This window comes from Odontomachus brunneus, unplaced genomic scaffold (assembly GCF_010583005.1).
Source record: "Odontomachus brunneus isolate Ranch 3 - 2012 unplaced genomic scaffold, Obru_v1 Obru_scaffold_111, whole genome shotgun sequence".
NCBI classification, from domain to species: Eukaryota; Metazoa; Arthropoda; class Insecta; order Hymenoptera; family Formicidae; genus Odontomachus; species Odontomachus brunneus.
Window position 1 is genome coordinate 705,071 of NW_022639561.1, and position 11,216 is coordinate 716,286.

At 36.8% G+C, this 11,216-nt stretch overlaps 1 protein-coding gene across 4 annotated transcripts in view; it reads left to right on the forward strand.

Moving 5' to 3' along the window:
- LOC116849315 (synaptotagmin-10-like) overlaps positions 1 to 11,216 on the forward strand; it is a 526,459-nt gene that overhangs the window by 283,108 nt on the left and 232,135 nt on the right. For 3 of the 4 annotated variants that reach the window (XM_032826343.1, XM_032826344.1, XM_032826346.1), the window contains exon 4: positions 3,186 to 3,317. The exons of the other annotated variant lie outside the window; for it this stretch is intronic. In XM_032826343.1, coding sequence (XP_032682234.1) covers positions 3,186 to 3,317 — 132 coding nt within the window. The remainder of the gene's footprint in view (positions 1 to 3,185; positions 3,318 to 11,216) is intronic. 4 annotated transcript variants of the gene reach the window in all.

Genomic DNA, 11,216 nt, shown 5'->3' on the forward strand with positions numbered 1-11,216 from the left:
ACTGCATTTGAAAGAGAAGGTTTCACGATAACAGCTGTGGCTTGCTGGCGTTTGGCGCATGCGCACTTCTTCTGTAGCAGCGTCAGTCTCGTTATTTAATAGCCACACCTCGTATATATATTTGACGCAATTGCTAGGACGGAAGCGATACACGAATTGCAAAATCGGCCATATTTATTAATAGAGTTTAGTTGTAGATGTAATGAAAGATGCATAACAAGTTTGCAAAACAGTTAGGTTTTTGCAATGCAAATTGTGAAAAAGTATTATGTATGCGTAAGCATCATGTAAGCGAAACGTGATATATATATAAGCAGTAATATAACAGCTAGTGTCGCAGTGAGTATCTATCGTTTTACGACAAATTATTTGCATCAATTGCATCAAGTGCAAATTTGTTAGTGCATATCGCTACGTGTATCTTTAAAACTTCTTTTATTAATCATATTTTGTACATATTTCTTTGATCATTTGTTTTTTGTTTAATCATTATTTTTGTTACAGTTTTGTGAAAACTGTTTTTTGGTCTTTTGTACAATCTTTATGGAAAAACCGTGTATTCAGATATCAAAAAATTTTACACGTATATAATATAACATTATTCTATTGAATAAATATTATCAGTTGACACACATTTGTACTAAGTTTGATAACGTAAAGAAAGGTTAAACATTAATATTTATTAATATTTTATTAATATTTATTAATATAAGGTGTAGTACAAAGAAATCCATTATTTTTCCAACAGATGGCTTTAGTAATGTGTATCTCGCGTTGTATAAGTGCGATCGGTTTACGCTAGATGGCGTTAGAAAGATAAGATTTCGTACTAAAAAAACTTCTCAGACAGTTTTGTGATTGTTTGACTCAGTATTGTTTGAGCACGCGTCAAAGATGGACACCAGCAAAGAGAAAATACGCTATATTTTACAGTTTTTCTTCGATAAAGGCGAAAACGCAAGCCAGGCGGCTGGAAATGTGAATAGTGTTTATGATCCTGATACTGTAACAGCCAATCACGCGCAATTTTGGTTTCGTCGATTTCGTTCCGGTAATTTTGATATCAAAGATGCACCACGCTCTGAAAGGCCAATTGTCGAAAATGTCGATAAAATAATGGAAATCGTCAAGTCCAACCGTCATGTAAGCACTGTTTCGATTGCCCAGGAGCTAAACATTGCACAAAAAACCGTTTGGAACTACTTGAATAAGGCTGGATACAAAAAGAAGCTCGATGTATGGGTGCCACACGTGTTAACGCAAAATAACTTCATGGACCGAATTTCCATCTGCGAATCGCTGCTGAATCACAACAAAATCGACCCATTTATGCAGCAGATGACTGGTGATGAAAAGTGGGTCACTTACGACAACGGTCAAGCGAAAACGGTCGTGGTCGAAACGCGGTGAGCCGGCGCAAACGATGGCCAAGCCAGGATTGACGGTCAGGAAGGCTTTGCTATGTGTTTGGTGGGATTGGCAGGGAATCATCCACTATGAGCTGCTCCCCTAAGGCCAAACTCTTAATTCGGACTTGTACTGTTGGACCGTCAAAACAATTGGACCGTCTGAAGGAATCAATCGCCCAGAAGCGGCCAACTTTGGCCAATAGGAGAGGAATTGTGTTCCATCAGGACAACGCCAGACCACACACATCGATAGTGACTCGCCAGAAGCTTGATTGGGAGGTTCTTATGCATCCACCTTATAGTCCGGACCTGGCACCAAGTGATTACCACCTGTTCCTGTCTATGGCGAATGATTTTGCTGGTGAAAAATTCGCCTCAAGAGAAGCTTGTGAAAATCGACTGTCCCAGTTTTTCGCCAATAGGGACAAGGATTTCTATGAGAGAGGCATAATGGAATTACCTTCAAAATGGCAACAAGTTATCGAACAAAACGGTGCATATTTGACCTAAATCGGATCATTCTAACTATGCTAAATAAAGCCTTCAATTTCGTGCAAAAATAATGGATTTCTTTTTACTACACTTTTTATTTTATAATAAATACGGTATATCTAATAATAAAACGTTGTTATTGTTTGATTATTATGATTTATTATGTTTCAAATATGTGTAAATGTATGTTTATAATGTTTTAGGTAAAATGTTATTTAATCCGTTGAACGTAGTAATGCTGCTGTACATAGTGTTTTGAACTTTAAATTTGCCTCAAACTCCCGTTTTCGATGCCGAAAGGGATATAAAAGTAAAAATAGAAACCATATTAAAAACAATGTATAAAGATACATTTGAAATAAAAGAAGAAGAATCACTCGATTTCCAAAATTCATTCGATATATCCGAAGCAGAAATTTAAAACAATGAAGAAGAAGAAGAAGATACATATGTATTTTCTCCTTCTTCTTCATTTCTTTACAAGATATGTATGTTGTTGGAAAATCATATTATTATATATGGTTGGATTCGGCATAAAATATATATTTTTTTTTTGGTGGATACAAAATTTTAAAATTACAAAAAAAATTGTTGAATGATGGGAGTATGTTGAAAATCATTACATTTTTCAAATATCTGAGTTTGTCATTGCAAAGTACTCCTAAAACCATTTAATTTTTGTTTAGAAAATTTCTATTTCTTATACTTAGACGAAACATGCTCCTAAAAAAAATATTAATTTTTTTCAAAGGAGTGTTTTGCCCCCTAAAAGCCCGCTTGGACACGTATAAAAAAATATGTGTCTTCTCTTTTGGTCTAGATTACAACATATTTCAGGCTCATCCAAATCGGAGTGAACCATCTATGTGGGGTTCCTTGTTAATGTTTTGAAAAGCTCTTGACACCAGCTATTAGATTCTGGAATCAAAAATAAGGTGTTCCATTTTAAAAAATCGATTTGACTTTAAACTTACTTTGGGGATCCAAATTGATAAGACCAGTAAATAGATCTTTGTAACAACTTACAACTTTTGTCTGAAACATTTTCCATATCTAATGCCATTTTCAAGGTCTAGGAGTTAGGTCTTTAAAAAACCCTGTATAAACTACTTAATCTTAAATTATTAGTTTGTTTCATACATTGAAATATTCATGAATTATCGTATTTATAGTACTATAATTAATCAATAAATAATTAATTAAATGTGTATGAATGTACAAATCATTAATATTACGACTACTGATGATATTCATATATGATATTGTTGTGAATTATCTTCGTAGCCCGAGTTATACAAAAAAGAGCTTCTAAGACAAGAGAGCGCGGAAAGCTCGAGTACTATAGAAATGGAATACGCTGGGAAATTACATTTTGCTCTTCGCTATGACAAGGAAATTGATGGACTCGTTGTCAAGGTAAGTACAATAATAATAAAAATCAAAGCAAGTAAAATAATACACATATATAAAAAAATATGCTTTAAATCTATAATAAATTACATGAAAACTGTAAAGGCATCAAAAGCGACATACTACTTTGTTTTTGGACATTATATCTTAATATAAAGCTCAAAATATAAATGTAAATATACATGTATGTGGTTGGAAGTACCTCCTATCAAATAATATCACATTTTTACTGAAATTGTTTCTAGATTTAAAACAAAAAATGTTTTCGTAAAACGCACGAAAATAAAGTTCAAAGAAAATAGGTGCTAAAAGCGAAATACCTATTGGAATTTATATAACATGTCGTATATATGATAATAAATAGTTCATTAGTGCGTTTAATGGTTGAATAATATTCATTTATTCAAAATATAATATTACAAAAGGGAAATGTAATTAAATAAATACATATCTTTCCATTTGTCTCATTTCTTACATATTTTACATATGTTATATTTTTAAACTAAACAAAATTAAGATTTAAAATAAACAAATGTCACGTCACAATGGGAGGTTATTAATCAAGTTATGTTAGTCACAGAGTGTCGCACCTATCGCATACTGCAGGTATGTCACTTTAACATAGATTCTCATAAAATTTTTCAAGTTATACAGTAAAAAAATGATAAAGGTAAAAATATTCAAAAACTATTTTTACAAAAGCCAAATGTATGTAGAAGAACTTAATATTGAACAAAATGATGATTATCGCTATTTAATCTACGTAATTCGTCAATAAAAATCATAGAAGTAAAACTTGCGAATTTATAAAACTCGATATTTGCTAATTTAGCATATAAAAAAACAAGAAATATACCAAGTATAAATTTTTTATTACTTAATTGATAAAAGCGATTACGTTTATATTAGTTTCGATAAAATACAACATTTATTAGGTGGTAAACTTAGTTCCTGCGGCTCACAGTTAGATGACGTTAGTTGTAGGTGTAATTTATTTTGACATCTGAAACTGGCTGCATTTTAGAGGTTAGACATTTGTCAATAAAATTCAGTGCGAAGAGATTCATTTAAGCGAGCAGTGCTATTTTTTCTTTTGATTAAATATGGAACGTGATAAGTTGTTTTTTCGACATGTGCTGCTTCATTACTTTGACTTGAAAAAAACTGCAGCTGCAGCTCATAAATTGCTTTTCGAAGCTTATGGCAATTATGCTCCATCGGAAAGAACATGCCAAGTATGGTTTCAGCGATTTAAGAGTGGTGATTTTGATGTCAATGATAAAGAACGCTCAGGCCAACCGAAAAAGTTTGAAGACACCGATTTGCAGGCATTATTGGACGAAAACTCTACTCAAACGCTCCAAGAATTGTCTGCAGCATTAAATGTTACTCCGATGGCTGTTTCCAAACGTCTACATGCAATGGGAAAAATTCAAAAGGAGGGAAAATGGGTACCACACGAATTAACCGCAAATGCCATTGCGAATCGCTTAAACATCTCTATTTCTCTGCTCGCCAGGCAGAAAAAGAAGAGTTTTTTGTGGCGCATAGTGACTGGCGATGAAAAATGGATATACTTCGATAATCCTAAACGAAGAAAATCATGGGTAGACCCTGGCCAACCATCGACATCCACACCAAAGAGAAATATTCATGGCCACAAAGCAATGCTTTGCATTTGGTGGGATAACGATGGCGTCGTTTATTATGAGCTACTCAGACCGAACGAAAGTATCACGGAGGATCGATATCAATCACAATTAAACCGTCTGAATGAAGCATTGTTGGAAAAAAGGCCAGCAGTAGCCAGCAATCGACGTAAAGTCATGCTTTTGCACGACAACGCTCGACCACACGTTGCCAAAGCCGTCAAAGAAACACTGATGCAGCTCGAGTGGGAAGTTCTCCCGCACCCAGCGTATTCACCAGACTTAGCTCCTTCGGACTATTACTTGTTCCGGTCGATGCAGCACGGCTTGGTGGATACACACTTCAGAAATTACGAGGATGTGCGAAAATGGATCGACGAATGGATTGCATCAAAAGACCAATCGTTCTATCGTCGCGGAATCTACGCGTGGATCTATCGAAAGATGGGAAAAATGTATAGCTAGCGAGGGAAAATACTTCGATTAATGTATTTTTTGCTTTTGATGTCGAAATAAATGAGTTTTTTAAACAAAAAAACCGCAGGAACTAAGTTTACCACCTAATAATATATAAGATATGGAGGTATGTCGCTTTAGGAGGTTTATGTCGCTTTTGGCTACTTTCCTCTATTAAAATAAGCGGTGATTTCGCGCATGGAATAAAAAAGATCACAAGAAGCATAAAATTGAATCAAATGGGAGAGATATTCAAATTTATAAAAGAAACAGTTTAAAGATTTACTTTTTTTTAGATTTAAGTTGTCTAGGAGAACCATATATCATAAGAATATCATAAGATATTCGAGATATATAAGAAATAGTTTTTATCATATATAATACATTTGAATATATCAAGAGATGTGATAGTGTCTCGTGCCAAATGAAAGCGCGAAGCGAAACGGCGTCCAGTGGGCCATTTCAGAAATTTACTGCTCAAAGAAGCTCAAAGAATACCCTTGATTTTTAACCGATTTAGATGCAACTTTTTTTAAATTGTTGGTAAATAAATTCTCTACAAAACTGTCAAGGCCGATTTCTCAGAAAAATATTTAGAAAAATTTTAAATCGCATAAACTGCGAACCCAACAATGCTAGCTATTACATCACTGAGCTCGAACCACCTTTACCTTAGTAATCCTCAACATATCTCCATATTTTCAGACCAACTAATCTTAAATCTCATAATTTAGGACCTTATAAGCTCTAAACTTCATAACTCTGAATTCTATTACTCCAAAACTCCGTAAATATGTATAATTAGTCACGATTACTAATGTATTCACATGAGTATATGAGCGAGTAACGGTCTTCCACACCACCTGTAGGTGCCGTTACAGGCGCGTTAGATTTTTTTTATAGTGAATCTTCGCCTTCAGCCCTATCTTAACACTCTACCAGACACCCAACAAACCACACAAAGGTATGAAATATCTTCAAAATCGGTGATAAGGTACTTATTGTTGTATATGACGTGGCGATTTCGCCGTCATCAAATTGAGTCTAAAAAAGTACGGTATCACGCGAGCGGAGACAGGCGATAGCGAAAGCGAGCGAAAGAGTGTGTAAAACGGCGAGAAGCGAACCCAGCAGTGAGCGAACGAGCGGAGCCTCTCTTACGAGAACGAGAGGATGAGATTGGGGAGTGAGAACGGCACGGGGTTTTAATGAGCAGACCGCAGCCAAGTATACGTCCAGCCAGGCGATCGATCGAGATCGGAACGGCTGCCACCGCTTCCCGACGGCCGTCGGTAGAGTTCCTCGTTGCGTTTTCGTTGCAAGACGAGATTGTTGCCGCGAGCTAGAGCTACGCGTTCGCGACACAGTGACCGTCCTTCCCGCGTTGCCTGCTGCTAAAAGACGGCGATCGCGACCGCATAGTACCGCGAGCGAAAAGCGTAATAATATTAAGAATCATGCGACTGTAATGCGAGAATGCGGGTCTCTGAGAATGAACGAAATAGAGCGTTAATAAGCTCTGTCGAGCATCGAGAGAGCCAATGTCGGAACCGCGGAACACTGGAAAATTCGGTCGCCGTCGCGGGGTGGAACATTAGAAGTCGGCGTGCGGCGAGGCTGTCGTTCCGCGGACGTTCGCGATAGGATAATTAGGGCTGGGATGCGTCCCGCTGGCGCCCAATTTAGTGATTAGAATCGGGGAGGGACGATATACCAATTAATTAAAGTAATTAAACGAGCCTTGCGCCGCGAGAAACTTCGCGAGGTAGACGGATCCTCGACTACGGATCCGGCTGCCAACCCATTCCGCGAACCGCGCGACCGGAGTCCCGCATCGTTTTTCTTTTTTTTTTTTTGTTAAATATAGCGTTATTGTTAAGAAGCGTGTGTTTTTAATTCTTGTTCTTCTGATCCCTTCGCCTTCTCCTCACGTGTGCAGCGAAGAGCTTCGCGCGTCGGCTTACGAACCACGCCGAATCTGATTAGTTTTTTAGAGCTGCCGGCAGACTCGGCCGTCACCGCCTTGGCGGAGACGAAGTTTTGGCCGTGTTCTTCTCGATAAGAGAAATCTCGGTCACATGTAAAAGAAGCTTTTCACATTCAGGATTAACGTTTCTGATTTTGTATGTCCATTTCTTTGTAAACAAAGCGATATACGGGTCTGATAAAATCAACAGCTTGTGAATCAAATAAGTGGGCTTTGATTGACCACGGTACGATTGGACATGGATTGTAATGATTGGTTCGACCTAGTAATTTACTAGAAAATTCTTATCATCGATTGGTTATGTCCAATCGTACCGTGGTCAATCGGAATGCTCCCGAATCTAATCCGTGTTCGTATCCTTGCGAGAACATTTTCTGGTACTATACTGGCGTTTTTTCTTAATATTTTTATGCTGTGCTTTTTTGCATTCTTCTGAAAAAGAAGCGATTGCTATATGGAATCGTTGAATCACGTCAGTGCTATGAATGAGAATTTTGTGGACTGTAACAGGCATTTTGTACTATCCGTACAAGCTGACATAGAGCTCTGCAGTTTCTAAGCAGTAGGATTTGAATTTAGAAATGTTGAAAAAACTTAGTATACATCAACTTTAAAAACTAAATTGGTCTCTACGTTGATGTTCCTAGACAAGGTTCTGGGTCATCAAACGATGGCATCACCGCGAAAAGGTTCTTTCGAGATCCTGAATTGACGGCAAAAGTCACAGGAGTTGATAAAAATGTAGTTAAACGATTCGGTATCATTTTACAAACATTATCTTGTGGAAGGGATATCAACATAAAATCTAAATTCAAATCCTGCAGAGCTCAGTATCAGTTTGTACGGATTGTACAAAATGCCTGCTACAATCCACAAAATTCTCATTCATAGCGCTGACGTGATTCAACGATTCCATATAGCAATCGCTTCTTTTTCAAAGGAATGCGAAGAAGCACAGCATAAAAATATTAAGAGGAAACGCCAGTATGATACTAGAAAATGTTCTCGTAAGGATACGAATACGAATTTGATTCACAAGCTGTTGATTTCATCAGACTCGTATATCGCTTCGTTTACAAAGAAATGGACATACAAAATCAAAAACGTTGATCCTGAATGTGAAAAGCTTCTTTTACAACAATAAGTACTTTATCACCGATTTTGAAGATATTTCATACTTTTGTGTGGTTTGTTGAGTGTCTGACAGAGATAGAGTTAAGATAGGGTTCAAGACGAAAATTCACTGTAAAAACAATCTAACGCGCCTGTAACGGCACCTCCAGAGTGGTGTGGAAAACCGTTACTGGCTCATATACTCACGTGAATACATTAGTAATCGTGACTGATTATACATGTTTACGGGGTTTTGGAGTAATGGAATTCAGAGTTATAAAGTTTAGAGCTTATAAAGTCCTACATTATGAGATTTAAGGTTAGTTAGTCTGAAAATATGGAGATATGTTAAGGGTTACTAGGGTAAAGGTGGTTTAAGCTTAGTGATGTAATAGTTAACATTATTGATTTCGCAGTTTATGCTGTGACGGCTCAGTATCGAGTTGTCACGAACCCGTCCGACCGAGCATCAGTCGGACGGGAAACCGGCGCTTAGGCACCACCACTAAATTTCCACCACTTCGCGCGACAGAGCGTCTCCGCGCCGTACCGCATCCTGACTCTAGCACGCTAGAGTATATTTACGCAACGCCGCGCGAACGAAGAAAGATTCCGCCGAAGTAGTTACACCGATACCGATCCGACTACCAACGCTTGCGAGTATTCTCCTATCCGAACAAGAAGACGAGCTTCCTCGTCGTCATTCGCGAATCTTCTTGCTTCTTACCGGCGACGAGACTACTCGTTGCCAATTATTATTTCTACGAGCCTTCTCGTATCTCTTCGCCAGCGAGCCTACTCGTTGTCGAGGATTCCCGCGGGCCTTCTCGCACTAGGATACCAATGAGGCTGCTCGTTATCAGATCCGCTTCCGCGAGACTTCTCGCGTCCTCTACCGACAACACAGTTCCCGCGAAACACAGCGACTCGAGACTTCTCGTTCCCGGATGAATTCCGTCGTCAATCCCGTAATTATGAGACTTCTCGTCGCCGACTCAACGGGTCACAATATTATTGCGTCCGGAACCGCGGATCCCACATTGTTTATCACCGCCCGGTATACCGCCGCTAAGCAATAGCACCGACGCAAACGATCAAGACAGATCATTAGTGGGATCGGGGTGCGAACTGCCGCGTCTCCGCCAGGACTTCTTGACTCCCATCACGGTAATCTCGTCTTATCGCGATACACCAAATCACCGCTAATCAGACATCTGTGCGTCACGCTCGAAAAGCAAAACCGGCTGCGTACACCATCACACCGCTTGGGACGTAGTCCCTCGCGTACGTTTTATAATTATTATTATTATTTAGTATTGTTCTTTTATTTATCTATTATTATAGTTTTAATAAATACAGTTACTATATATATGTGGGCAAGACCCTATTTATTTCTCCTACGCGAACTCGGCCACCGGTGAGCACATCCAGTTGGCATTCCGGAGCGACGGGCTACCGTCGCAATGCAATTTAAAATTTTTCTAAATATTTTTCTGAGAAATCGGCCTCGACAGTTTTATAGAGAATTTATTCACCAACAATTAAAAAAAAAGTTGCATCTAAATCGGTTAAAAATCAAGGGTTAAAAATCAGGAATTAAAGGTTAAAAATAAAAAATCTAGACATTTTGAGCAGTAAATTTCTGAAATGCCCCACTGTGCAGTGTGAGACCGGCCGCGTATTACGCCGACCAACTAGTTCAGCGCAGGAAAGATTTATCGTTCGGCTACAACGACTGATCAGACAAATTTCTGAATGGTTTTATCGATCCCTTAAGATTGATTTGCTTCATAAATCTATTTTTATATTTGTCCTACATGCTGTATGAAAAAAGATATTCTAGCCAAAAGTTTGAAATCTTAAGATTTCATGATATTAACCATCTAACTACACCTTATATTTTTTTCCCGATCATTACACACCTGAGTTACGTTAACCCGCAAACTTTGTCGGTTCATATCTTCGAATCATTTCAATCAATTTCTGCGTTTTTTGTTTTAATCAAAAGGAAAAACTCAGAATTATGATGTTGCTGGTTAGAAAATCGTACATATTAAAAGAAAAAGATTTTTTGAAAAAAATGAGAAAGAAATGAAATTTCTTTACAAAAACTAACTTCTTTTTCAAATACTTATATTTTTAAAAAAAAAAAAGAAAACTGTAAAGTAGGTGATCAAAGATGAATGAAAAATGGAAGCTGAAAAGTTGAACTTTAAGAATGTATTGTCAGATTTTTTATTCTGTTCAAATACTACTTTTACTTGGCGATATAAAAATGTGAAATTTTCTGATAATTTCCGATGTCACTGAAATGAGACGAAACGTGAAATACTCACATTTCTCAACATAAATAAATGATTAAAAATATTTTAGTAATTTATTATTATTAATTTTCATTAATTACAAAACAAATGTAATAATAATATTGTTTTAAACAATTATTTAATCATTTATTTATTAATTTTGATGAAATACAAAAAAACTAGTAATAATATTTATTTAACAAACTTATTTATTAAAAAATTATTTAATTTATTACATAATTTTACAATTTTCCTTTGGTATAAAACTTCGAGCTCCTTAGATCGGTGTTGTCTCGCCCGCGTCATCATCTGCAAAATAAAATAATATATTATTTGAATGCATATATTATATATATATATATATATATATATATATATATATATATATATATATATA